Source organism: Cygnus atratus, chromosome 3 (genome assembly GCF_013377495.2).
Source record: "Cygnus atratus isolate AKBS03 ecotype Queensland, Australia chromosome 3, CAtr_DNAZoo_HiC_assembly, whole genome shotgun sequence".
Taxonomy (NCBI): domain Eukaryota; kingdom Metazoa; phylum Chordata; class Aves; order Anseriformes; family Anatidae; genus Cygnus; species Cygnus atratus.
In genome coordinates this window covers 416,317-442,500 of record NC_066364.1, presented here as the reverse complement: position 1 = coordinate 442,500, position 26,184 = coordinate 416,317, and the positions used below count along the sequence as shown (strand labels likewise).

Here is a 26,184-nt window from a genome sequence, read left to right as displayed (position 1 = left end):
CGCGCGGGGTGACGCAGCCGCAGCGCGAGGGCTGGCACCGGGCGGCTGGCACCGGGCTGCGTCGGCCGGCGGTGCTGCCGGTACCGCTGGCGGCGGCGGCGGCGCAGGGTAACGAGGCCGGAGCAGCGCCCGCAGGAACGCAGCCCCGGTGCGCACGCTGCCGCGGCGACCCCGCTCCGGGGATCCCGGCGGGGACGTGGGGGCCGATCCCGGTGGCGGCCCCGGGGCTGTCCCGCAGCCTGCGGCACGGGGCCGGCAAGCGCCGCGGCATCCCCGAGCCTGCGCCTTCCCCGCGCGCCTGTTTGTCACTCGACACCGCCGGGACGCGCTCCCGAAATAGCAGCCACGGTCTCCTCGGGGCGGGCGCTGCCGCCGCTCCCGCAGCCCTCGGCGCTGCCCGGGGACGGGCGCGGGCGCCGCTGCGGCTCTGGCAGGGCCGGTGGCCGGGGACGCCGGCGGCGAGGGGCCGGCACGCCGGCCGTGGCGGCCGTTGCCGCCGTCGCGCTTGCCGAGAGCCCGGCGCGGGGGCCTCATCCTGCTGCCCCCTGCCCCGGCGCCCTCACCCGTGCGACCCTCGGCGCCCCCCGCTCCAGGGGCGGACACGCGCCGGGCGTTTTTGGTGGCCGGTCATCGGCTGAGCAGCGCTGGGCCGCGGGACAGCGGAAATGCAGCGGTGAGCTCCGTTCCTCTGCCCCGTAAGCACGTCTGGCTGGGTGCGCTCGGAAGGGGCGCGGGGCCAGGAGCTGGGGCGGGAGCGGAGCCGTGGAACACCGGCGGCACGCGGAGCCCCCGGCCCCGCTGCGGCTCTGCGAGCCCCTCGGGGCAGCGCCCCCCGGCCCCGGCACTCCCCGGGACTCGCTGCCGGGTTGGGTTTTCCGGCGAGAAGCCCCCGCCAGAGCAGAGGCTGCTGCGAAGCCTTCGGTTAAATGCTGGGGCGCGTTCAGCGCCGCGCTGGAGGGCTCTGCGGCCCCGCGTCGTTCTGAGGATGGAGGCCGCCGGGCGGCAGCTCGCGTGCCCCTGCCAGCCCCCGGCACAGCCCGCAGCTCCGGCTGCCCTGTGCGCGGGGCCGATCGTGCCCGGCGGCCGTGCTGGCACTGCGCGGCGTCGCGTCCGCTCCGGGAGCGCCGGGCGCTGGCGCGGGTTGACCTGGATTCGTCCTGCCTCGAAACTCGCCCCCTCCGCCGCGTGTGCACGCTGCGACCAAAGTCCTTGGCTTACTTCAGCGAGGAGACGCCGTGCTGGCACCGCGGCGCGGGGGGGGCCTGGCTGGGCGTCGCTGGCTTCCCCTACCCACGCGTGCGCCCGGGGGCTCCTCGACCGGGGGCTCCCGCGGGGCCGACGGAGGGCAGGGGGCTCCCGGTGGGCTCGGTGTTGGTGCCCCCGCGGTGTGCGGCAGGCACCACGATCGCTGTGCCGGGGCCTGCCCGTGTGCGGCGGCTCGCTGTGCCGCGTCGGGGCGGCTCCCCCACGCGCAGCCCTAATTGCCCCGGTGCCCGCTGACGATGCACGCGCCGAGCCCGGGCGGGCCGGTCGGAGAGGTGCCGCAGCCACGCCGCCAGCGCTGCGCCGGGCAGGGAGCCGTGCCGGGGGGCTCCTGCCCCGCGCTCTCCTTTCGGGAGAGGTCCCGGCTGCCCGGGCGCTTGCTGGGGGGGTCCGGGGCGAGGGGCTCCCGGCCCCGGTTTGGCCTCTCGCGCTGCTCCCGGCAAGCGCCAACGGCACCTGCAGGGCCCTGCAATGTGTCGGCAGGGGGCTGCGTGCCGCAGACCCCCCCGCGCCCAGCAGCCCCCGTGTCCCCGTCTCCATCCCTCCCCCCCCGCACACGGGCAGCAGCCGCGGGTCCCGGCAGAGCCGCGGGCCGCCGCAGTGCGCGAGGCTTCCGCGCCGCGGCATGACTCAGCTCCGCGCCCCCCGCGCCGGTGGCGCTGCCGGAGGGGGGACCCCTGCCCGCCGGCGGGGAGCAGGACGGCGCCCCCCCGGCCGGCAGCTCTGCGCCCCCCGGGGCCGCGGCAGCCGTGTCACCGGCCGGTGCTGAGTCCACAGCGGTGGCTGCCGCCCTGCTCTGGGGGGTGGCCGGGCTGCCGGCACCTTGCAGCCCCCCACGGGCAGGCACCCGAGGAGGCGGCCGCACCCCAGGGTGCCAGGGCAGGGGTGGGGGTGGCCGCAGCCCCCCCCCCAGGAGCCCCCCGCTCGCAGCTGGCCCCTAAGCCCCTGATCTCTGATCTGCGCAGGAGAGTGAAAGCGGATTAACGGCCTGCTGCTGCCTGGGGGGAAAACGGGGGGGGGATCCCCAGTCCCGTCCCCCCCCCCAGTCCTGGGGAGGGGCTGGGACCCAAGCTCCTCGCGGCAGGGCCGGTCGCTTCTCCAAAACCTTTGGCTGGAGGCAGCAGGACAGTGCCTGGGTGCCCCCTCCCCAGCACGGGGCGAGGGCACGCGGCAGCGGGGACCCCTCCGGCACCGCAGCGCGGCTCCCCAGCTCCCTGCCGTGCCGTGGGGCTGGGGTCTCTGCCCCCTGGGCCCCTCGCCATCTGGGCGCGGGTTTGCCGCCTGCCCTTCCAGCAGATGTTTGCCGCTCTAAGCCTGGCTCCGACGGACCCCGATCCTGGCCCGGGCAGATTAGGGAGCGATCGAGGGCTGGGCCGGGGGGGCTGTAAGCTGCTTACCGTGCCTCAGCCCCCCGGCACGGCCAGGCTCAGCCCCCGATGGCTGGGGCACCCCGGTGGCACCAGCTGGGGGACCGGGGCCAGAGCCCACGTTGCCGCGTGGGGAGGGGGCTCGGCCGGTGCCGCGTCCCGCAGCCCCCCCAGCGGGCCGGGGTCCCAACCGCCCGGCGTCACCGCGGGCACGCCGGCGTGACAGCCGCCTCTCCCGCAGCTGGGGCATGGCCGTCAATGTGTACTCCACCTCGGTGACCAGCGAGAACCTGAGCCGCCACGACATGCTGGCCTGGGTCCAACGACTCCCTGCAGCTCAACTACACCAAGATCGAGCAGCTCTGCTCAGGTGGGTCCCCGCCGGGGGGCGCGGGCGCGTGCCCCGGCCCCTCGTGACGCCGCCGTGTCCCCCCCCCGCTCCCCAGGGGCCGCCTACTGCCAGTTCATGGACATGCTGTTCCCCGGCTGCGTCCACCTGCGGAAGGTGAAGTTCCAGGCCAAGCTGGAGCACGAGTACATCCACAACTTTAAGGTGCTGCAGGCCGCCTTCAAGAAGATGGGAGTGGACAAAGTAGGTCCCACGGGGGCGGCTGGGGGGGTCCCGGTGCCTGCACGGGGCCGGCCGGGGAGGGCAGCCCCCGAGCACGGTCTGTCCCCGCAGATCATCGCGGTGGAGAGGCTGGTGAAAGGCAAGTTCCAGGACAACTTCGAGTTCATCCAGTGGTTCAAGAAGTTCTTTGACGCCAACTACGACGGGAAGGAGTACAACCCGCTGCTGGCACGGCAGGGCCAGGACGTCACGCCCCCCCCAACCCAGGTGATCAGATCTTCAACAAATCCAAGAAACCCATTGGCACTGCAGGTAATGCCCGGGTCCCCCTCTGGAGAGCGCTGCCCCCCGCCCCTCCCGCCCGGCCTCCGTGCCCCGCGTTGCTCTGGCCGCCGTTCGGGCGCCCCCCCGCACCCCTGCCTTGCCCCTGCCTGCGCTCTGCTCTGCTGCACGCCTGCGGACCGTCAGTGCCAAGCAGGTTTGCAAGGACGCCCGGGCGGGGTGAACGGTGGACGGCTTCCCCGACGGAGGGTGTGCTGGGTGGGCTCGGATGGCTCAGAGCAGCCTGGCGTCCCCGCTCCGCATTCTGCTCGCCCGGTTTGTGCCCCCAGGGCCCCCCAGTGGTGCTCCAGGGGCCGCAGTGCAGCCGGGCTGTTCCCCCAGCAGCCGGCGGCATGGGCTGGAGGATGCCGGGGGGGTCGTGCCGCTGTGCTGCTCCCCCCAAGCTTGGTGCCACTGTGCGGGTCCCCAGCGGGCACAAGCACCGGGGTGAGCCCAGCCCCGAGACCTGACCCCATGCTGCGGCCCACGGGGGTCTCGCTGCCCACCCAGCACGTGCGCAGCCAGCCTGGTAAGGAGCCCGGCGAGCACCCAACTGGCTCCGTGCATGGCAAAGCCCATCCTGGCCACAAGCACCGCCTGGAAGGGGGCTGGGGGGTGGGCTCTGCCTGGGGAAACTGAGGCATCGGGGAGGGGAGGCTCGGCCAGGAGCCGCGGCGCAGCCCCCCCAGTGCTCTGCCTGACCCCGCTCCCGTGGCTCCCTCCTGCTCCCCGGCCCTGCGCGCCGCGGCTGGGGGTCCCGGCAGCCCCCGGGCGGGAGCGGCCGCCCCGGCCGGCATTAACCCACCCCTCTCTGGCTGCCCCAAGTCCCCAGAGGACCTCCCCCACAGGCCCCAAGAGCACGCCTAACCCGGCCCGCCTCAGCAACGTCCCCAAGCAGCATCCTCCGGAAAAAACTCCCCCGCCGCCCGCAACGGGGGCCCCGAGGCCGACGCGCAGATCCTGGAGCTCAACCAGCAGGTGGGCAGGGCTGCGGGCAGGGGAAGGAGCGTGGGGGCCCCGGGGGAGCTGCAGCCCCCTTGGCACAAACGCTGTCGTCTGCCCGCAGCTGATGGATCTGAAGTTGACAGTGGACGGGCTGGAGAAGGAGCGGGATTTCTACTTCAGCAAACTGCGGGACATCGAGCTGATCTGCCAGGAGCACGAGAACGAAAACAGCCCCATCATCACGGGCATCGTCAGCGTCCTCTACGCCACGGAGGTGAGCACGGAGCACGCGTTGCCTGTCCGGCTGCCGGTTGCACCCGGCCCCGGAAGCTCTCTGGGCTTCCCCTGGGGCAAGACCCCCTTCCCCAGCATCCAGCCTCCGCTGCACCCAGGGGTGCCCCGGTGGGTTGGGTTTGCCAAGGTCTTTGCACCGTGCTGGGAGGCACCATGGGGAGAGAGAGGGCGCGGGGCCAAGGCCGCAGGTGGGCCCGGGTCTGACGAGGGTCTGACGGTGCCCGTGCCCCCCGGCAGGAGGGTTTCGCTCCGCCAGAGGACGACGAGCTGGAGGAGCAGCAGCCAGAGGACCAGGATGAGTACTAGCCCCGGCACGCTCCCGCGCCCCGCGCCACCCTGCGCCGATCCCCTCCATAGACATTCGAGGTCTGAGTCTGTGCGCCTCGCCCTGCACCGTCACGCACCATCACAGCCTCCGGCCGAGCCGGCACGCTCGGCGTCCAGCAGCTCCGGTGGGAAGCCACTGTCTCCATAATAAATAGATGTCAATCCATAGAGGAGCACGGCTGTAAATACGCCGGGGGCTGGCGGGTGGGGACGGGCTCTGGCCCCGGCGCCCAGCGCCCCCAGCCCTCGCCCCCTCCACCCCATATTTATTTTGGTTGTCTTCTCTGGTGCGAGTGCTGCAGCCGCCCCGGCACCCGCTGCCCCTGCCCGCCCCGCTGTGCCATAGCGAGAGAGAAAGAGCGAGCCCGTGGGGGCTTCCCCAGGGCAGAGCTCGCTGCCCCGCCAGCCCTGCGGCTGCGGAGGGGACTGGGGGCTGGGCAGCCCCGGGGGGCTGCGCACGGGGTCAGCGCTGCCCTGCCGCCCGCTGGGAGGGAGTGGCTCAGAGGAGGAGGAGGAGGAGGAGGTTCAGATTCCTGGGAAGGCGGAGGAAGGAACCCCGGGAGGAAGGAGCCCCAGCCCGGCTGACAACGCGGCTGCAGCGGGGAGCAGCAGGGGCCGGGGCAGCCCAGGGTGAGGACCCCCCGGGCCAGGTCTCCCGCCCCACAGGGCGCCGGGGTGGGTTTGCCGAGGGCGGCACGCAGCACCTGCCCTGGCCATCCTCCCCGTCGCATCGCTTGTCTGGTCCGTCACTCCGGTTGCAAAGCCTGCATCTGTGTTAAGTTTTATTTAAAATAAACTTGTGTGGTAAAATGTTGCTCTGCCCGTGTCCGGCCTGGTTCCCGCGCACGGTGGGAGGTGGTGGGGCTGGTGGCAGCGCCCCTGGTTGGGGCCTGTGCACGGCAGCAGCACCGTGCTGCGCCCTGGGATGGATCATAGAATCATTAGGGTTGAGAAGCCCTCCGAGATCACCTTGTCCAACCACCCCCCTACCACCAATGTCACCCACTGCACCGTGTCCCCAGGCACCACGTCCAACCTCTCCTTGAACACCCCCAGGGACAGTGACGCCACCACCTCCCTGGGCAACCCGTCCCAGTGCCTGACTGCTCTTTCTGAGCAGAAATGTCTCCTCATTTCCAACCTGAACCTCCCCTGGCACAACTCGAGGCCATTCCCTCTAGTCCTATCACTGGTTACCTGCGAGAAGAGGCCGACCCACAGCTTCCTTTCAGGGAGTTGCAGAGAGCAATGAGGTCTGCCCTGAGCCTTCTCTTCTGCAACCCCAGCTCCCTCAGCCGCTCCTCACAGGACTTGTGTCCCAGACCCCTCACCAGCTCCGTAGCCCTTCTCTGGACATGCTCCAGGGCCTCGATGTCCTTCTTGCAGTGAGGGGCCCAAAGCTGAACCCAGCACTCGAGGTGCGGCCTCACCAGAGCTGAGCACAGGGGGACGATCACCTCCCTGCTCCTGCTGGGTGCACTACTCCTGACACAGGCCAGGATGCCGTTGGCCCTTCTTGGCCACCTGGGCACCTCACGTTCAGGCGTAGCGTCAACCAACACCCCCAGATGCTTTTCCTCTTCACAGCTTTCCAGCCACTCTGCCCCAAGCCTGTAGCGCTGCACGGGGCTGTTGTGGCCAAAGTGCAGGACCCAGCACTTAGACATATTGAACCTCATCCCATCGGCCTCTGCCCATCAACCCATCCTGTCCAGGTCCCTCTGCAGGGCCTTCCTATCCTCCAGCAGCTTGACACTTCCCCCCAGCTTGGTGTCATCTGCAAACGTACTGAGGGTGCTCTCAATTCCCTCATCCAAGTCATCAATAAAGATATAAAAGAGGATGGGCCCCAACACCGACCCCCGGGGAACACCAATGGTGACCGGTCACCAGCTGGATTTCACTCCGTTCACCACTACTCTCTGGGCCCGGCCACCCAGCCAGTTTTAACCTAGCAAAGAGTATACCTGTCCAAGCCATGGACTTCCAGCTTCTCCAGGAGAATACTGTGGAAGAATGTGTCAAAAGCTTTGCTGAAATCTAGGTAGACTATGTCAACAGCCTTTCTGTCATCCACCAGGTGGGTCACCCAGTCACAGAAGGAGATGAGGATGGTCAGGCAGCACTTGCCTTTCATGAAACCCATGCTGACTGGGCTTGATCCCCCAGTTCTCCCACATATGCTGTATGATTGCATTCAAGATGACCTGTTCTGTCACCTTTCCTGGCACTGTGGTCAGGCTGACAGGCCTGTAGTTCCCTGGGTCCTCCTTACGACCCTTCTTAAAGATGGGCGTCACATTAGCAAGTCTCCAGTCATCCGGGACCTCTCCAGATGACCAGGACCACTAACAGATGAAGGAAAGCAGCCCAGCAACCACATCCGCCAACTCCCGCAGCACCCTCGGGTGGACAGTGGCGAGGAACGCTACCGAGCTCTGTCTTTAACACAGCAGAACCAGGGGAGAGCGCGAACGCAGTCCCCCACTACCACAAATTATGCAGTCGAGTTTCCCGCATTTGGGGAAATCGCAGGGGTCAGCACACCCGGAGTGCAGGGGATGAGCCTCGCCCTGGGAAAACCACCTGCCTGATCATGGTGTCTCCCCTGCCAGGTAAGTATGACATCCGCTCCCCGCCGCCGCGCCCCCACGCGCGCGCACGCACACCGAGCACACGGACACGCGCCCCGAAACGCCCGCCCCGGCACCGCCGCCCCGCCCCGCCCCGCCCCGCGCGGCGCCCGCGCCCCGCGCCCGCCACGCGCCCACGCGGGGCCACGCGCGGCGCCGTGCTGTGCGGGGCTTGTCCCGTCATGCCGCGCGGCTCCGATCTGCGTGGGCACGCCCCCTTATCTGCATGGACACGCCCCCTTATCTGCATGGACCGCCCCCGCGCCGCCTGGCCCCGCCCCTCAGGGCCCCGGCCGCCGGCCGCGCCGCAGAGGCGCGGCGGGAGGGGGGGGCTCCGCGGGCACGGGCCCGGCCCGGGATGGCGGCGGCTGCGGCCGGGCGGTGCCGCGCAGCCGTGGGGCGGGGAGCACGGGGCGGCGTGGGGCGGGACGCGCCGGGGCCGGGGCCGGGGCCGGGGCCGGCCTTCCTGAGCCACCGCCGCATTTGTGGGGCCCGGCTTCCCGAGCCGCGGCCGAGCTGCACCCGCTGATGGGAGGCGGGCAGTAATTGCATTCTGCCTTTGCTTCCGCACGGCCTGTCGTGGTTTTTGTTCTTTTTCTTCAGCTAAACCGCCCCTGATGGGGAACTCAGCAGCAGCTGTTCACAGAATCACAGAATCGAAGGGGTGGGAAGGGACCCCGAGAGACCATCGGGTCCAACCCCCCTGCCGAAGCAGTTCCCTGGAGCAGGCTGCCCAGGCGGGCGTCCAGATGGGCCCTGAATATCTGCAGAGAAGGAGACCCCACAGCCTCCCTGGGCAGCCTGTCCCAGTGCTCCGTCACCCTCACCGGGAAGAAGTTCCGCATGTTGGTGCGGAACTGCCTGGGCTCCATTTTGTGGCCATTGCCCCTTGTCCTGTCCCCACAGACCACTGACAAGAGGCTGGCCGAATCCCTCTGCCTCCCACACCTCAGGTGTTTATACACATCGCTGAGATCCCCTCTCAGCCTTCTCTTCTCCAGGCTGAACAGCCCCAGGTCTCGCAGCCTTTCCTCACAGGGGAGATGCTCCAGGCCCCGTATCACCTTTGTGGCCCTCCGCTGGACTCTTCCCAGGAGTTCCCTGTCTTTTTTGTACCGGGGAGCCCAGAACTGGACACAGCACTCCAGGTGAGGCCTGACCAGGGCAGAATAGAGGGGGAGGATCACCTCCCTTGACCTGCTGGCCACGCTCCTTTTAATGCACGCCAGGATCCCCCCGGCCTTCTTGGCCACCTGGGCACACTGCCGGCTCCTGTTCAGCCAGCTATCAACCAATACCACCAGTTCTCTTTCCACTGGCAATTTTCCAGTCGCTCTTCTGTAGTGTTGCATGGGGTTGTTGTGCCCCATGTGCAGGGCCCGGCACTTGGCCATGTTGAACTTCATGCAGTTGGCCTCAACTTATCCAGATCCCTCTGCAGAGCTCTCCTACCCTCAAACAGATTAACATTTGTGCCTAACTTGGTGTCATCTGCAAACTTAGCGAGGGTGCACTCGATCCCCTCGTCCAGATCATTGATGAAGACACCGAAGAGAACTGCCCCCAGCACTGAGCCCTGGGGGACTCCACCAGTGACCGGCCTCCAGCTGGATTTACCTCCACTCACCACGACTCTTTGGGCTTGGCCACCCGGCCAGTTTGTTACCCAGAGAAGCGTACGCCCGTGCAGGCCCCGAGCAGCCAGCTCCTCCAGCAGGATGCTGTGGAAGGCACCAAGCGAGGGGTTACCGGCACCACCTGTGCCCGGCTGCTACCAGGAGCGGGCCCATGGCGGGCGGGAAGGCCTTGTCACCGATGGCCCCGTCACAGAGCCGGGGTCAGCCCGGTCTACCTGTGTGAGCGCCCGCAGAGACAGGTGTCCCCTGCCACGGGCCCCGGCCCCGGCCCCGGCCCCGGCGCGTCCCGCCCCACGCCGCCCCGTGCTCCCCGCCCCACGGCTGCGCGGCACCGCCCGGCCGCAGCCGCCGCCATCCCGGGCCGGGCCCGTGCCCGCGGAGCCCCCCCCTCCCGCCGCGCCTCTGCGGCGCGGCCGGCGGCCGGGGCTCTGAGGGGCGGGGCCAGGAGGCGCGGGGGCGGTCCATGCAGATAAGGAGGCGTGTCCATGCAGATAAGGGGGCGTGCCCACGCAGATCGGAGCCGCGCGGCATGACGGGACAAGTCCCGCACAGCACGGCGCCGCGCGTGGCCCCGCGTGGGCGCGTGGCGGGCGCGAGACGCGGGCGCCGCGCGGGGCGGGGCGGGGCGGGGCCGGCGGGGCCGGGGCGGGCGTTTCGGGGCGCGTGTCCGTGTGCTCGGTGTGCGTGCGCGCGCGTGGGGGCGCGGCGGCGGGGAGCGGGTGTCATACTTACCTGGCAGGGGAGACACCATGATCAGGCAGGTGGTTTTCCCAGGGCGAGGCTCATCCCCTGCACTCCGGGTGTGCTGACCCCTGCGATTTCCCCAAATGCGGGAAACTCGACTGCATAATTTGTGGTAGTGGGGGACTGCGTTCGCGCTCTCCCCTGGTTCTGCGGTGCCAAAGACAGAGCCGTGCTGGGGGCGTTCGTGGTTCTCGGGGGGCCCCGGCAGCGCCTGGGGGGTCGCTGCCGGCCGCGGTTCGGCTCGTGCCCCGCGTGGGCTGCCCGGAGCCTGCCCGTGACGGGCCGCAGCCGCGGGGGTCGGGGTCCCGCTCCGCCCGGTGCCGCTGAACCGGCAGAGGCGCCGCTCGCTCGCACGGCCCGGAAGGCAGCCAGCCGTGCACAGAGGGCAACGATCGGCGCCAGCACCGAACGGCAGCGTGAGCGGAGCACCAGCTCACGACGAGCTCCCGATTTAGCTGGTGGGAAAGGAGCGGGCGTGGGGCGTAGGGGAAGGTCCAGAGCTCCGTCACCCGTCACAGAATTGTAGGGGTGGGAAGGGACCCCGAGAGACCATCGGGTCCAACCCCCCTGCCGAAGCAGTTCCCTGGAGCAGGCTGCCCAGGCGGGCGTCCAGACGGGCCCTGAATATCTGCAGAGAAGGAGACCCCACAGCCTCCCTGGGCAGCCTGTCCCAGTGCTCCGTCACCCTCACCGGGAAGAAGTTCCGCATGTTGGTGCGGAACTGCCTGGGCTCCATTTTGTGGCCATTGCCCCTTGTCCTGTCCCCACAGACCACTGACAAGAGGCTGGCCGAATCCCTCTGCCTCCCACACCTCAGGTGTTTATACACATCGCTGAGATCCCCTCTCAGCCTTCTCTTCTCCAGGCTGAACAGCCCCAGGTCTCGCAGCCTTTCCTCGCAGGGGAGATGCTCCAGGCCCCGTATCACCTTTGTGCCCTCCGCTGGACTCTTTCCAGGAGTTCCCTGTCTTTTTTGTACCGGGGAGCCCAGAACTGGACACAGCACTCCAGGTGAGGCCTGACCAGGGCAGAATAGAGGGGGAGGATCACCTCCCTTGACCTGTTGGCCACCCTCTGAGCTCAGCCAGTTCTCAACCCACCTAACTGTCCACTCATCTATCCCACGCTTTCTCAGCTTCGCTAGCAGGATGCCGTGGGAGACAGTATCAAAAGCCTTGCTAAAGTCAAGGTAGATGACATCCACTGCTTTTCCCCCATCTACCCAGCTGGTGATGCCATCATAGAAGGCTACGAGGTTGGCTGAACACAACTTCCCCTTGGTGAACCCATGCTGACTACTCCTCATACCCTTCTTCTCTTCCAATTGCTTGGAGATGGCATCCAGAACAAGCTGTTCCAACACCTTTCCAGGGGCGGAGGTGAGACTGACTGGTCTGTAGTTGCCCGGATCCTTCTTCTTGCCCTTCTTGAAGACCGGAGTGACATTGGCTATCCTCCAGTCCTCAGGCACCTCTTCTGTTCTCCAGGACCTTTCAAAGATGATAGAGAGCGGTTCGGCGATCACCTCTGCTAACTCCCTCAGCACATGTGGATGCATCCCTTCAGGACCCATGGACTTGAGTGCACTGAGCCCACTGAGACGCTCCTGAACCACTCCCTCATCAATCAGGGGGGAGATCTCCACTTCCCAGACTCTTTCTACTCCCTCCAGTGTCCAGGGGTATTGGGGGGGGAATCTTTGAAGCAAAGACCAAAGCAAAGAAGGCATTCAGTATCTCCGCCTTCTCAGCGTCCCCCGTTACCAGGGCACCCCCCACATTCAGCAGGGGACCCACATTATCCCTAGTCTTCCTTTTACTGTTTACATACTTAAAAAAAAAAAAATTTCTTATTATCCTTTGTCTCCTTTGCCAGCTTCATCTCCAGGTGGGCTTTAGCCTTCTTCATCGTGTCCCCGCAGGCCCTCACAACACTCCTATACTCCTCCCAAGAGGACAGGCCCTTTTTCCACACTTCATAGACTTTCCTCTTCCTTTTGATCTTGTTGGTGAGCTCCTTGCTCATCCACGCAGGTTTCCTGCCCCCCTTCCCTGATTTCCTGCTCTTCAGGAGACACCGATCCTGAGCTTGGAAGAAGTACTGCTTAAATGTTGCCCAGCTCTCACAAGCACCCGTACCTTCTAGGGATCTAGCCCATGAGATACCCCCAAGTAGGTCCTAGAAGAGGTCAAAGTTGGCGCTCCAAAAGTCCAGGTTAGCAATCCTACTTTTTCCCTTACTTCTTCCACTCCAGACCTTCAACTCCACCATCTCATGGTCACTGCATCCCAAGCTACCCCCAGCCTTCACATCCCTAACAAGCCCATCCCTGTTGGTAAGAACAAGGTCCAGAACCCCCCTCCACCTCGTTGGCTCCTCCACCACCTGCGTCAGAAAATTATCTTCAATGCGTTCTAGGAACCGTTTGGACTGCGCGTGCCTGGCCGAGTTGCTTACCCAACAGATGTCGGGATAATTAAAGTCCCCCGTGAGAACCATCATCCAGGATCGTGAGGCTACTTTCAGTCGCTTGTAGAAGGCCTCGCCGACCTCCTCCTGATGTGGTGAGCTGCAGTACACCCCCACAGCAGGGTCACCCATACCAGCCTGCCGCCCCTTAATTCTGACCCACAAGCTCTCCACTTTTTCTTCACCTTCCCCCGGGTGGAGCTGGGTACATTCTACTTGCTCTCTCACGTAGAATTTCACTTATCTTATAGTTCCCGTGAGTGACAGCTTGATTAATCCTGGATCCCAGAAGGATCCTGGGTGTTCCTCTGCTGGGGCATCACAAACTGGGGCGGGAGGCAGCCATGGACCCTGCTGGGCCCCGCAGGGCAGGAGCAGCGGAGGAAGTGTGGTTTTACTCTGCTGGGTTTTACATGTGGTTTTACCCAGCTGGGCAGCCGAGCTCGACCTCAGCCGCTCTCTCGCTCCCCCTCCTCAAAGCGGAGAAAATACGATGCAAAGGTCTCAGGAGGTGAGGTAAGGATGGGGAGATCACTCAGCAGTTATCACGGGTAAAACAGACTCAGCACAGGGAGATTAATAAAAGTTATTACCTGTTACTAAGGTGGAGCTGTGAGAAACAACAACAAAAAATAAAGACACCTTCCCCTCAAGCAGCGCAGGGCAAGGGGGGCTGCGGTCAGTCCCTGACGCTTCGTCCCCGCCGCTCCTTCTCGGTCCCTCTCTGCCCCTGCTCCCCGCGGGGTCCCTCCCACGGGATGCCGTCCTTCCCGAGCTGAGCCTGCGGGGGCTGCCCACAGGCAGCAGCTCCTCGAGAACTGCTCCCACACGGCTCCGTCCCACGGGGTCCATCCCGCAGGAGCAAACTGCTCCAGCGCGGGTCCCCCACGGGCGGCAGCTCCCTCCAGGCCCCTGCTCCTGCGCGGGCTCCTCTCCACGGGCTGCAGCTCCGGCCCGCCGGGGGCTCTCTCTCCCCGGGCCGCAGCCTCGTGCAGGCCCCATCCGCCCACGGCTGGCTCCTCGCGACGGCCTGAGGCTGGCTCCGAGCCGCGAGCGGACCGACCCCGAGAGCCCGATGCCCCCAGCACAGCTCTGTCTTTGGCACCGCAGAACCAGGGGAGAGCGCGAACGCAGTCCCCCACTACCACAAATTATGCAGTCGAGTTTCCCGCATTTGGGGAAATCGCAGGGGTCAGCACACCCGGAGTGCAGGGGATGAGCCTCGCCCTGGGAAAACCACCTGCCTGATCATGGTGTCTCCCCTGCCAGGTAAGTATGACACCCGCTCCCCGCCGCCGCGCCCCCACGCGCGCGCACGCACACCGAGCACACGGACACGCGCCCCGAAACGCCCGCCCCGGCCCCGCCGGCCCCGCCCCGCCCCGCCCCGCGCGGCGCCCGCGCCCCGCGCCCGCCACGCGCCCACGCGGGGCCACGCGCGGCACCGTGCGGTGCGGGGCTTGTCCCGTCATGCCGCGCGGCTGCGATCTGCGTGGGCACGCCCCCTTATCTGCATGGACACGCCCCCTTATCTGCATGGACACGCCCCGAAGCGCACGGACCCGCCCTCCTTGTGCTAGATCCCCACCTCCTGTTGGCCCCGCCCCCCCTGCCCCCTCCCACCTATGGGCGTGTCCCCCCGCGGGGGCGTTTCCCACCCGGGGGCGGGGCGGTGACGCGCACCGGAGGGGCGGGGCGGAGACGTGGCAGCCGGCGCGCGGCGCACGTGTGCTCGGCGGCAGCCAACGAGCGCGTGCCGTGCCCCGCCCCGCCCCTCGGCGCCGCGGCTCCGGGTCCGGCGGCGATGGCGGCGGCGGGCGGCGGGCGCTGGGAGGTGGTGCGCAGGGGGCGCCGCCCCGCGGGGGGCTCCGGCGGCCGCCGCGCCGCGGGGGAGGCCAACGCCGGGCGGGTGCCGGCCCTGGCCCGTGAGTGCGGGGCGGCGGCGGGGGGCGCGGGGCGGCGGCGGGGCCGGGGGTACCGGGCCGGCGGTACCGGGCCGGCGGCGGGGTCCCGGCGCTCTCTCACCGTCCCCGCGCTCCCCCCGCAGCTCCCGCGGGCGCGGCCGGCGGCGGCCCCGAGCCGGGCCCGGAGAAGGCGGCGAAGAGGCCGGGCCGGGAGGCGGCGGCTGAGCAGGCGGCGCGGCGGCAGCACGGCGGGAGGAGCGGCAGGAAGGCGGCGGCCGACGGCGGCCCCAAGCCCGGCCGGTTCCGGTCGCTGGAGGAAGCGCTGAGAGCCGTGAGTGCCTGCCCCGGGCCCTGTCCTCCCCCCCCCGCATCATAGCCCCGGAGCGGTGCCGGGAGCGCGGCGCCCATCCCGGCCCCGAACCCGGGATCGCGGCACCGGGCGGCCGGGGGTCGCTGCCCCGGGAGGTGCCGGGGGTGGGGGCGCCCCGGGGACGCTTCCCGAGGGGTCCCGCGCCTGGCCGCGGGCTGGGGGTGCTGGGGCTGCGGCTCCCCCCGGGGCCTCCCCGCCCCCGGTGCCGCTCGCCGAGGGCCGCGCGGTCGGGGCGGCCGGGTGGGAATTTCTGGTTCGTCCCCCCCCAGCCCCCCCCCCCCCCCGCCTGCCGCCTGCGAGCGCTGCGGAGCGGCGGCGCTGCCCCTGCCCTGCCCCTGCCCTGCCCGCCGGGGCGCTCCCCGCCCGCCCCCCCGCGTCTGGCGGCAGCGGGTCTGCGGAGCCCGCCCGTCTCCGTCCCGGCCGTCTCCGTCCCGGCCGTCCTCCTGGCGCCTGGGCTCGGGCGGCTGCTGCAGGGAAACCCCGCAACGCCTCGCGTCTGGGCCTCGGGCTCCTGCGGCCGCTGCGCTCCCAGCTCCCGGCCTTAACCCCGGAGCCCGCGCCCCGCTCGTGCTGCGGCGCCGCTGACAGGGCCGGGAGCTGCCTCTGCCGCTCGTGCTCAACGCGAGCCCTGGTCCCCGTGCAGCCGCTGCGCGGACACGCGTCGCAGCTGAACCAACGCGTGTCGCTGCTGTCGGTGCTCCTCAGCGAGAGCGGCCCGGGGCTGGAAGCCTCGCTGCCCCCCAGTGCTGCTGTGCACGGCTCGGAGGCGCCGGGTGCCGCTGTGGGACTGCTGCCCGGCCGGCTCTGCTGCTGGTTACGTTTATTTTTCTGACACAGCAGCAGCTATTTTTTCTTACTCTTTTCTTCAAAATAGTTGCTTAAAGAAACACGCAACAAAAGGCTTTCCAGCTCAGATTTAGTAGTGCCTGGTGACTGCAGCTGACAAATGTCAGACTCGGTGCAAAATGTCGAGCGGCCACTGAAGTCTTGCTGCACCTCCTAAGCTCCTTGAGGTTCAGGTAGATGGAGGCTTGCTGGCTGGCTGAGTGCAGGAGCAGGCGATGGGCACGTTCTGTGGCTGGTAACGGGGCAGGAGGAAGGCGAGGAACGCGCTGCTCGTGGCCATGGCTTGGTGGCCGTGGGCCGTTGTCTGATGCAGCCCAGCCCCTGCGGCCGTGGAGCCGGTGGGTGCCCAGGGGCAGCAAGGGGAACGCGGTCCGGCTGTGAGGACAGGCAGGGCTTCCTTCCTCTGGTGAGCTGCCTTGCGCGGCCTGTGTGAGCACCGCTTCCAACCTGCTTTTTGTTGTTCCTCGGTAGCCTTCCTTAGTATTAAGAAATAAGGGGTCAGGGCGGTGGTCTCAGGGCAGGGAGGGCAGCGCCTCGGCCCCACGCTCCCTGGTGCGCCCAAACCAGCTCCTCTCTTCCCCTGCTTGGGTCTGCGTGTCTCAGGGGACCTCTGTCGTCCGCAGCTCGACGTGGCAGACCTGCAGAAGGAGCTGGACAAGAGCCAGAGCATGTTCCCCGAGAACCCCTCCGTCTGGGTGAAGGACCTGGCCGGCTACCTCAACTACAAGCTGCAGGCGCCCAAGAGCGACCCCACGCTCAGCCAGCACGCCCACGGTCAGTGGCACCCACCCGCTGCGGCTGGTGGCGCTGCGGTGACACGGGACGGGGGCGGCTGGGGGGCACTGCCTGCTCCGTGCTTCTGTTCGTGCTGCAGGAACCGCTGGGGCTCCCACTTTGCAGCGCGTATGTTGTACGGGCTCTTAAAGACTAAAGGTTAAAGGATAGCTGGCATCAGGCATCAGAGACGGGTTTTAGAAGCATCAGGGTGGACAGGACCAAAACACTCGCTGGAAATCTAAAGGAAAAATCTGTTTTCATCTGAGATGGATGGGGCCGAGCCTGTCCCAGAGTCTGGGCTCATTTGCTGCCAGTTGAGATGTTTGGGGCTTTCTTTGCTTGCTTTTTCCCTACCACAACTGCCTTTAGTAGATGCTCAGGTAACACAAGACTGTGTTCTTAATTTGACATACTTCATAGGATTTGTGTTTGGTTGATTTTTGTGATATCTCTATAATTTGACTCTGACTGCCAAGAGCACTGAAGTCATCCATACAGCTGGCAAATCAGAAACTTTCTCTAGGCATCCCTTCAGCATAGGGACCCCCAGGCTGTGCCTAGTGGTACTGCATTGAGCAGTCTGCTCGCTGGTACCCACCCGTCCCTAACGGAGCCGTTCTGGTCGGGTCTCCCTTCGTGCAGCGTCTCCTGCCCTGCCTGTGCTTGGGAGCACGTATTGCTGGGGGTGACAACGGGAGGGGGAGCGTGGTTCCCTTTTCAGAAGCTGTGCGTACCCCGCGGCACCGACGTTTAACAGAGGGCACTTAGTGCTGAGTTAGGAGCACCCGCTGTGGGATAACTGCGAGAAGCACTCATGGGCCTCGAGGCGCCGCCCTGCGCCTGCTGGGCAGGGTTCGCACCGCGGCTGCGCCAGCGCTCGCTGAATTTCTCCTTGCTCTGTGTTGCCTTCAGATTACCCGTACTGTCTTGTGAACAAAGAGCTGAGGAATATCATCAAATCCCTGCTGGGAAAGTCTTCCAGCGTGCTGGAGCTCTTCTTCGACCACTGCATCTACACCATGCTGCAGGAGCTGGACAAGACCCCAGGTGGGAGGTTTCTGACCACGAGAACGCTTCTACTGCTCGCTGCCGGTGCCAAGAGCAGGGTTCTTCCACGTGGGGCGAGACGGGCAGCTTGTCTGTGTGCCCTCAGGGAGGTGTTGGGCCGGGCTCATCGGCACAGCTGCAGCAGGAGCCCCGTGGGGCCGTTATGGAGAACTTGGTGCCAACGCCTCTCGGAGGGCAGCTGGGAGCCACGTCCCCTGCGTGGCGCTGGCCTGCTGCTTCCAGCGGCACTGGGGCTGGTCACACTGCGTGCCGGCTGCTTCTCCACCACGAGCACGGAGTAGCTGCGAGCAGGTGCTCGAGGCGCTGCTTTGCTCTGGGACTCGTGGCCGCGTCCCATTCCCTCAGGCTCTCCGCTGTCCCGCGGGGCCATGCCGGTGCCTGCTCTGGGTGCCGAGGGCTCGGCCAGGTGCTGCAGCCCCGTGCTCCTGCCCCGGTCCTGGGGCAGGTTCATCGGCACCCCGGTGGCGCTCTGGGAGTGGGGCAGGGCCGTGGGAGCCCCACCTGAGGAGCATCGTGAGGGGCGAGAAGCTCTAACGGGTGCCTGCGCGTGGCTGTGTCTGAGCGCATCCCCCTCTGCTCTTCCAGGGGAGTCCCTGCACGGGTACAGGATCTGCATCCAGGCGGTGCTGCTGGACAGGCCCAAAATCGCCACCGCGAACCTGGGCAAGGTGAGCAGGGTGTGTGCTGGTGCTGGGCTACAGCCGGAGCAGCGCCCGGCCCCTCTGCCCGTACGGAGATCCCGCCCGCACCCGCAGTGCCCGCGCGTGTTTCTGGGCCTGGCAGCGAGTAATTAACGGGCACACATTGCAGGTGCCCTGGGAGCTCTCCACATTGCCCTGCGCACGGAGCTCCCGTGCTTGGCACACTCACAGTGCGCGCAGGAGCCCGCCCCGTGCTCCCCCCACAGCGCTGGCACCCCTCGGGGTGCTGGCGTCCCGCTGGCCTCCGAGGGTCTGACCCCTGCTTGTGCTCCACGCGCAGCCATCCCCAGCGGGGAGCGGGCTGCATCTGCTGGGCCCTAGCAGAGGTTATGGGGCAGGAACGAGAGGTTTTGGTGTCCCTCTCCTTCCAAGCGGGTGGGTGCTGGGTGCTGGAGGCTCTGCCACCCCTAGCCTGTGCCACTTCTGCGGGTCCCCAGGCTGTGGCAGCCACGAGCCCGCTGGCGCCGCGGTCATCTGGTGGTGGCCTCTGGCACCCCCGTGGAGGTGCCGCGGCTCAGAGCCGCCCGCTGAGCGCCGCAGTGAGACAGACAGACGGACGTCCCACTGAGCGGCGGCCCCTTGCTCCCCGCAGTACCTGGAGCTGCTGCGGTCCCACCAGAACAGGCCGGCCAAGTGCCTGACCATCCTGTGGGCGCTGGGGCAAGCCGGCTTCGCCGACCTCGCTGAAGGCCTGAGAGGTGAGTGCAGGGAGCCTGCGCGTCCAGAGCTGTGGCGTGCGGCAGTGGGAGCGCCAGGACGGGGACATGGCCCTGGCCAGGCTCCCGGGGCAGCTGCAGGCAGTGCGTGGGCGACGGCTCGAGGTCAGGGTGTCTGGACGTGCCGCGGGCAGCTGCCGCAGTGACGGCACGCTGATGCTGGTGGGATGCAGCGCGGCGCCCCCAGCACTGCACAGTTTGCTGTCTGGGATCGCTCCCATTAACCGCTCGTTAAGCCTTGTGCCTGCCCCCGTTTCTTAACCATATATGTTAAACATTAGCTGCCGCCGCAGCAGCGGGAGGGCTGCGTGCTGGAGTGTGTTTATAGATGTGTAAATACACGGAGCTATACGATGTCACCACTCTAAACACTGAGAAGTGGCTTATTGCTGCACGGCTGTGGGAGCTCGGCCAGCAGCCCATTTGTCCCAGAGGACGCTCTGCTCTCGTGCTAAGCCCTGGAGCAAGGACAGGCGCTGCCGCCGGGCCCTCTCCAGCGGGACCGTCCCCCTGCGAGGCGCCGCTGCTCCCAGGGGCCTGTCCGCGGTCACGAGCCGGGTGTTCAGCGCGGGGCCGCGGCCCTGCCCCGGGTTTAAATGCAGCTGCAGTGCTGGGGCTCCGGTCCTCCTCCGTGGTTGAGGAGCCGGGTGCCGGTGGGAGCAGCCTGCCCGTGCCTAGCAGGCGGGGATGCTGTGGGAGACCTCGTCCCCGCGTGCCTGACGGCCTGTCTCTTCCGCAGTGTGGCTCGGAGTTATGCTCCCGGTGCTCGGGGTCAAGGCGCTCTCCCCGTACGCTGTTGCCTACCTGGACCGCCTGCTGATGTGAGTTACGCCTCGGCTTTGTCTTGGCAAGGGCAGAGCCCGCCCAGGCGGCTGGCCCTGGCACCTTCGTGTCTGCGCCGTGCTCATGTGTGTGCGCGCGTGCTGAGTGTGAGAAGCAGCGCGGTGAGAAGCACAAGAGGTCCTCCCCGGGGACCTCCCGGCACCGGGTGGCTGTGAGCTGCCCGTCCCTGCAGGAGCCGTGCCGTAGTGCTGGCAGCGCGGCCGTGCCGTGGGTCAGGGGGACGGGGCCGTGCCGGGAGCAGGGCTCGTGTCCCGAGCCCCCGCAGCCTTGTCCAGCACGGGCACCCCAAGGTCTCCGGCCACAGAGAGAGGCGCAGCGGAGCCGCAGCCAGACCCTCTTGCAGGGCAGGAGGTGCAGCAGTTCCTCCTGGTCTTTCTGAACCGCTGCCGAAGCAGTTCTCTATAACCTGACCACGTTTCTCTTCTCTGACAGGGCTGCATTTACCGGCCACGCCTGCTGCAGCCCTGTCCAGTTATCCATAGTCTCGGGGGGTGGGGGGGGGGAAATAACAGGGCGCATAAGACCTTTGTGTCTAAGACCAGCAGCAAATACAAACACCTCCCCGCTTTCTGGCACTGAAAATGAAGCCCACAAAACCATTTTTCCCATGTACTTCCCCAGCGAGTCTGTGGCTGGGGGAGCCCCGCTGTTATTGGGGTGCACTGGGAAGCTGAAAGCCCCCCCCCCGGCCACAGGGACAGGGCAGGGGCTGCGCCCGCACCGTCCCCGGGGAGCCGCCTCCCTCCCTCCCATGGCTGCGCCGGGCCCTGGGAAGGCAATTTTGGCAGCTGGGCAGCGCCTGCCTGCTGGAGCTGCGTTCCCAGTGAGACGCGAACCAGCCTGGCTGGGGGAGGATGGGGGGGGACGGAGCTGCCGGTGCGGCACGGCTGGCACCCACCGCAGCGCTCCCCAACGCCTTGCAGAATGCACCCAAACCTGACCAAAGGCTTCGGTATGATCGGACCCAAGGACTTCTTCCCCCTCCTGGACTTCGCCTTCATGCCCAACAACTCGCTGTCGCCCAGGTAGGGCTGTGCCGCCCCGGGGGCACGCGGCGGTGTGCGGGGCTCTGCAGTGTGGGTCAGCGCCCCCGTTCCCTTGCTCGGCTGTTCTGCGGGGGCTTTGTGGGGCTGGGGGGGACACACGGTGTTTGTGGGGGGCACACGGTGTCCGCGGGGGAGGCAGGGGCTCAGGCAGCAGCACTCAGAGCAAGTGTGGTGGGGAAATGCCAGCGGGATCGGGACAGGAGGCTGCACGCAGCGGAAGGATGCAGCGCGCGGGCGGGCTGTCCTCGCCCGACCTTCTGTGCCTCGGCAGCACTCAGCAGGTGCTTCGTGTGCTCCTGGGGCTGTTCAGTGAACCAAAAGCAGAACGGGGCGAGACGGGAACACTGCACTGTTGTCCCTCGTGCTTCCCAGCCTCCTTACGTGCACACAGCTGTCAGATCGCTGTGGGCTGCGGAGCCTCACGAGCCGGTTACCCTGGTGTGGGCTGCAGGGCCCTCCAGGGCACACGTGGCAGGGCCCGTGCTGGGGACGGGGACGGTGTCCGCAGGCTGTGCCTCTCCCCCAGCCTGCAGGAGCAGCTGCGGCGGCTCTACCCGCGCCTGAAGGTGCTGGCGCTGGGCGCGAGGCCGGAGGCGACGCTGCACACCTACTTCCCCTCCTTCCTGTCCCGCGCCACGCCGAGCTGCCCGCCCGCCATGCGCAAGGAGGTGAGCGGTGCTCGGGGCGGGGGGCGCAGGGGCTGCGATGCCGCCCCCCGAGGTCCGGCTGGATGCGGGTGCTCGGGCACGGCGCGTCCCGCGGGCAGCGTGAGGGCAGCTGGGTGCTGTGCTCCTTCCAGCTCCTCACCTCCATGAGCCAGTGTCTGAGCGTGGACCCGCTGAGCTTCAGCGTCTGGAGGCAGCTCTACACCAAGCACCTCTCCCAGTCCAGGTGGGTGCCTGCGGCGGGCAGCGCTCCTGCCCACTGAGCGGGGTCAAAGCCTCCTCGCGCCCACTTCGGGCTGGCTGCTGGCTTCCCGTGTGCAGGGATGCCCGTGCACGACGCCGGCCTGCCTCAGGAAGCCAGCGGCGAGCCGGGCAGTCCCAGCCGGGAGCCGGTTGCCCGCTGCCCAGCCTGCCGAGCCTGCCGTGTGGGAGCAGCGGGGCTCACGGCACAGCCGCGCGGGGCTCCCGGGGCACGTTTCCTGCATTGCCCTGCTCCAGGCGCGGGGCCGAGCGGAGCGCAGGCTGTGAGGCACGGCCACCGTGACCTCTCTGGGGCCACCGTGCCCCTGCAGGCTGGTCTCCCCGGTGGCTTTCTGCTCCGGCCGCTCGGCCATCGGTTCTGCGGGCTGTGCGCCCCGCTGCCTGCTGCGCCCCGGCCGTCCAGCCCTGCCTCGGCAGCGTCTGGGAGCGCGCCGTGCTGCTCCGCGGGGCGCTGACCGAGCCCGCGTTTCCTCCCACCCTGTAGCTTGCTCCTGAACCACCTGCTGGAGTCCTGGGACAACGGCAGCAGGAAGGTAAGAGCGGGCTGCTGGGGGTGGTCCCGTGCCCCTGCCGGGGTCCCGCCGGGACGGGCTGCGGGCACCGGGTGCTCGGTGCCGCATCGCCCCTCCGCAGCGCAGCTCCTGCCCCCCAGGCGCGGCAGTCCCTGCAGGAGACGGTTCGCTCGTTCAAGGTGACGAACGAGGAGCTGGCAGCGCGGGGGCCCGGCAGCGAGCAGGACGTGGCGGCGTGCGATGCCGCCTGCAAGGTGAGCGTGGGGCTCGGCTCCTCCGTGCCGGGCGGGGGCTGGCCGCTCCCTGCCGCTGGTGCTCGCGGGGCTGAGCTGCTGCTGTGCCGAGAGCGCCCCCGGGACACGGGGACAGGCGGGGCTGGTCCCTGCGGTGCCGGTCCCTGCCCCTGCCGGCTGCTGTGGCAGCGAAAAGCACCCGCAAGCAAAGCTCTGTGCTGGGGGTGGGCGCAAAGTGGGGTGAGGAGGCGGCAGAGGAAAACACGGGGCCAAAATCATGAAGTGGAGGAGCCCAAAGCTCATCCTTCAGCCTGGGGACCGCCTGGGCTTCCCCACGGAGGGCGTCCTTTGCTGCCGGAGCCGCCGGGCTGGGGAGCAGCGAGGTGACGGGGTCCTGTGCTGCTGCTCCCCCAGGTGCTGCTGCAGAAGATGAAGGGCGGCGGCTTCCCCTGGTCCCGGCTGCTCCTCATCGGCCTGGTCTTTGCCGTCGGCTTCCTCATGCACGACGTCCGGACGCACGGCTCGCTGCAGGGTACGGCCCGCACCGCCTCGCGCAGGGCTCTGCAGGGAAGGACGTGACCCACGCCCCGAAGCAGCGATCGCCCTGTTCCCATCACCACGCACACCCCGCTCGCAGCCAGGCCCCCACGGCCTCGCCTACGCCCCGAGCCCGTGCTGCTGCCTTCTGCTGTCAGTCCGTGTCCCGGGGGCACGCCGCCGGGCTGGGCGAGAAGCCCTCGGCAGGCTGTGCGGGCGACACGTCTCCGGCCCTGCCCGCCGCCTCCCGGGCTCTTTTCCCTGGGGCTGCCTTAGCCTGGGTTCCTCTGGGCCCGGGAGCTCCTGCGCCCCTTCGTCAGCTCTGGGCACATCCTGAGATTTCCCGGTGAAGTTCGAGCTGTGCGTCCCAGGGAAACCTCCTGGGGACTGTCGGGGGGCAGTCCCCGGCAGCTTTTGAGCCCTGCAGGGCAGCTTCCCGAAGGCTGCAGCCCCGCCGACGCGCTGCTCAGGGGGTGCTCCCTTCTCTTGCAGCCTCCACTTCTGCTCGCGTGCTCCGCTCCTCTGGCATCCTGTCTGCCTCGCAGCAAGCCTGGCACAAGGCGTCCCACTACTCCCTGGAGGGGTACAGGTCAGTGGCACTCACGTCAAGCAGCAGCGCGTGCGTCTGAGGGGGTGTGAAGTTGCTAATGCAGCACCAGGTGATTTCTGTAGGGAGCCCTTTTTGCTTGGGAAGCGTTCCCCAGGTGCTCCTGGAAGTGCTTTTCAGCTCAGCTCTTGAGTTCTCCCGTTCCCTTGGCTGTGGCAGCAGTCTCCAGGTACACGCGTGCTCCCGTGGCCTTGCTGTTGGTGCCGGCGCAGCCGGCGCTGCCTCAGCCTCCGCTCTCCCGCAGGTGGCTGGAGAGCACCCTGCCCGCCTGCTGCTCCCGGGGGGCGGCCGTCCTGCAGCCCGCTCTGCAGCTGCTCTGGGCAAAGACGGCCGAGCTGGCGCTGCGCGTCTCCGAGCTGTGCTCCTCGCACCTCTCCTGGGCCCGGGACCACCTGCCCTGGCTCCTTGAATGGGTGAGGACGGGAGCTGACGGGGAGCACCGCGGGGCTGCGCTCGTGCTGGCTGGGGGCACCGCGGGAGGGGGGCACGGGGACGGGGTCCCCAGCGAAGGGGACGGGGTCCCGCGAGGTGCTGGGTGGGAAGAGAGCAGCGGGTGCGGACACCCACGTCCCGCATCTCCCCAGTTAGCCCAGTCCTCAGCCCGGCAGCAGCGGGTCTGAGCGGGGAGAAGCCCCAGAGCCATTTATTCCCCTGGGAGCCGGGTAGGAGGGAGGTGGCGTCAGCACCCGCGCGGAGCCAGCAGCACAGACGCGTCCCCGGGCGCGTTGCGCACCGTCCAACCCGGGGAGCGTGGGGCGGGCAGGGCGATGCCAGAGAGCACGGGCACAGCGGCCGGGGGCAGCCCCTGGCGGTGCGCGCGTGGGTCGGGAGCGAGCTCTGCACCCCGGTGCTGCCGGGTGCCCGCCGCAGCTCTCCAACCCCAGCCCCCTCCCGGCCCCGCAGCTCCAGTCCCGGGTGCCCGAGGCCGTCCTGCACTTCGCCGAGTGCGTCCGGGAGCTGCTGCTCTTCCTGCTGCGGAGCTGCCTGCTGCCGCTGCTGGAGCACGGCGCCGCCGCCCTGCAGCGGGGCTGGGAGCACTGCCTGGACGCCTGCCAGTGAGTACCGCTGCTCCCCCGCGGCTGCAGGAGCGGGCAGCGAGGCGCCGGGCCCGTGTTACGGGGAGAAGTCCCTCCCGTGGGGGCCGGTGGGGTTGGCGCGGGGGTCCCGCAGCGAGCTGGGCCCCGAGGGAGGCGGGTGCTGGCGCCCGTGCCCAGAGCCTGCGCGCGGCGGGGCTGGGGCAGTGCCGCAGGGGTCCCCCGGCTGGCTGCGTGCCAGCGCCGCCCCCGTTTAACTGCGTCTCCCCCTGTGCCCCCTGCACCTGGGTGCTGCCCTCAGGGGAGCCGGGCGGGGGCTTCGCTGCCCGTGTCTCCCCCCCCCGTAACCCCTTCCCCTCCCTCTTGCAGCGGCGAGGTGTCGTGGGACTGCCTGAGAGCACACCTGACGAGCTTCACCTACTCCTCGTGGGTTTACCTGCAGAACACGACCCTGGCCGTCACAAACTGGGCCTCGGCCATGATCTCTGGACACTGAGCTGCTGCCCGAGGCCTGGGGACGTGCTGGAGCCGCCTGGGGGGCTGCGGCCCCCAGCAGCATGGCGGTGCCTCCGGGGCCCTCGGGCCGCACGGCGCCGCGGGGGCCTTGTTGCGGGGCTGCTCTCGGCCCTGTGATTCGGTTTTGGGCCGCCCCGACCCCTTCCCTGTCCCTGGGTCTCACCGGAGCGAGCACGGCCCGGGGGGGGGCAATGAACCGCGCTGGGTCCTCCTGCTGCCTCCTGTCACGTCTGTCCCGCACGGGGACCGGGGGCTGGGTCCGTACGCGGGATGGGGGGGAGTGGACGGACGGACGGACGGGGGGATGCTGCTGCCGCTGCCCCCAGCAGGGCTGGGAAGGGGCTCGGGGGCACTGGGGGTCCCGGGTGTCCATGTGCCCCCCCGGGCTCTCCAGCACTGCAGCCCCAGGGCAGGGGCAGGGGGGGCTCAGGCGCTGGGATCGGTGCTCACGTCCTCGGGTTGTGGCACCGCCTGTGTGTGCGCGCGTGCGTGTGTGTGCACGAGGGTAAACATGCATGCTGCGTGAGGGAGGCTGTGCGTGTGCAGGTGCCTGTGTATGGGTGTGCTTGCACACGGCTGGCTGTGCACAGAAATCTGCGTGCATGGATGCACACCCGTGCGTGTGGGTGCGGCTGTGCGTACATCTGCGTGCACGTGCAGGGTGTACGGGGGGGGGGTGTGTGCACTTGGGTATAGGGGGTGTGCGTGTGGAGCCGTGTGTACGTGTGCTCGCACTTGTACGTGTGTGTACAGGAGGGGTACGTGCACACCCATGTACATGCTCACCCCCCACACCTCCGTGCTCACACACACATATGTGCACACCCTGGGTGTGTGCTCACCCCATGCCCGTATACATGTACGTGCTCCCCCCACGTGCACACGGCACACGCACACACGTGCACACACACACGTAAGTGCTCGTGCACACCCGGCTGTGCGCTCACCCCCCACACGCACGTGCTCACACGCCCGTA

General features: G+C 68.2%; 2 protein-coding genes and 3 non-coding genes across 5 annotated transcripts; 3 read left to right on the top strand and 2 right to left on the bottom strand.

Annotated features, from left to right (window-relative positions):
* The first annotated feature begins 2,872 nt into the window (after positions 1 to 2,872).
* On the top strand, positions 2,873 to 5,902 carry MAPRE3 (microtubule associated protein RP/EB family member 3). The gene is given in 10 exon segments (XM_035568279.1): positions 2,873 to 2,950; positions 2,952 to 3,000; positions 3,077 to 3,222; positions 3,313 to 3,454; positions 3,457 to 3,513; positions 3,670 to 3,679; positions 4,357 to 4,414; positions 4,417 to 4,500; positions 4,589 to 4,741; positions 4,999 to 5,902. Coding segments are annotated over 10 exon segments (840 nt in total). The 5' UTR covers positions 2,873 to 2,878; the 3' UTR covers positions 5,068 to 5,902.
* A 1,645-nt stretch (positions 5,903 to 7,547) lies between these two features.
* LOC118259086 (U1 spliceosomal RNA) lies at positions 7,548 to 7,711 on the bottom strand. The gene has a single exon (XR_004781969.1). It is a non-coding gene; the product is annotated as a U1 spliceosomal RNA (small nuclear RNA).
* Positions 7,712 to 10,082: 2,371 nt separating this feature from the next.
* On the top strand, positions 10,083 to 10,246 carry LOC118259092 (U1 spliceosomal RNA). Its single transcript, XR_004781974.1, has one exon. It is a non-coding gene; the product is annotated as a U1 spliceosomal RNA (small nuclear RNA).
* A 3,438-nt stretch (positions 10,247 to 13,684) lies between these two features.
* On the bottom strand, positions 13,685 to 13,848 carry LOC118259093 (U1 spliceosomal RNA). Its single transcript, XR_004781975.1, has one exon. It is a non-coding gene; the product is annotated as a U1 spliceosomal RNA (small nuclear RNA).
* A 527-nt stretch (positions 13,849 to 14,375) lies between these two features.
* TMEM214 (transmembrane protein 214) lies at positions 14,376 to 25,419 on the top strand. The gene is made up of 17 exons (XM_035568324.1): positions 14,376 to 14,496; positions 14,619 to 14,806; positions 16,315 to 16,465; positions 17,381 to 17,515; positions 18,122 to 18,204; positions 18,830 to 18,935; positions 19,693 to 19,774; positions 20,720 to 20,821; positions 21,369 to 21,510; positions 21,642 to 21,733; positions 22,253 to 22,301; positions 22,421 to 22,534; positions 22,928 to 23,045; positions 23,543 to 23,639; positions 23,902 to 24,070; positions 24,561 to 24,712; positions 25,061 to 25,419. The coding sequence occupies exons 1-17, from the start codon at positions 14,376 to 14,378 to the stop codon at positions 25,185 to 25,187; spliced, it is 2,028 nt and encodes a 675-aa protein (XP_035424217.1). The 3' UTR covers positions 25,188 to 25,419.
* The last annotated feature ends 765 nt before the right edge of the window (positions 25,420 to 26,184 follow it).

Bases quoted from the DNA above. Each gene is read 5' to 3' on its own strand.
- TMEM214 (XM_035568324.1), top strand. From the start codon at position 14,376: ATGGCGGCGGCGGGCGGCGGGCGCTGGGAGGTGGTGCGCAGGGGGCGC. The intron at 14,807-16,314 runs GTGAGTGCCTGC...TGTCGTCCGCAG, and splicing joins TGGAGGAAGCGCTGAGAGCC to CTCGACGTGGCAGACCTGCA. The intron at 24,713-25,060 runs GTGAGTACCGCT...TCCCTCTTGCAG, and splicing joins CACTGCCTGGACGCCTGCCA to CGGCGAGGTGTCGTGGGACT.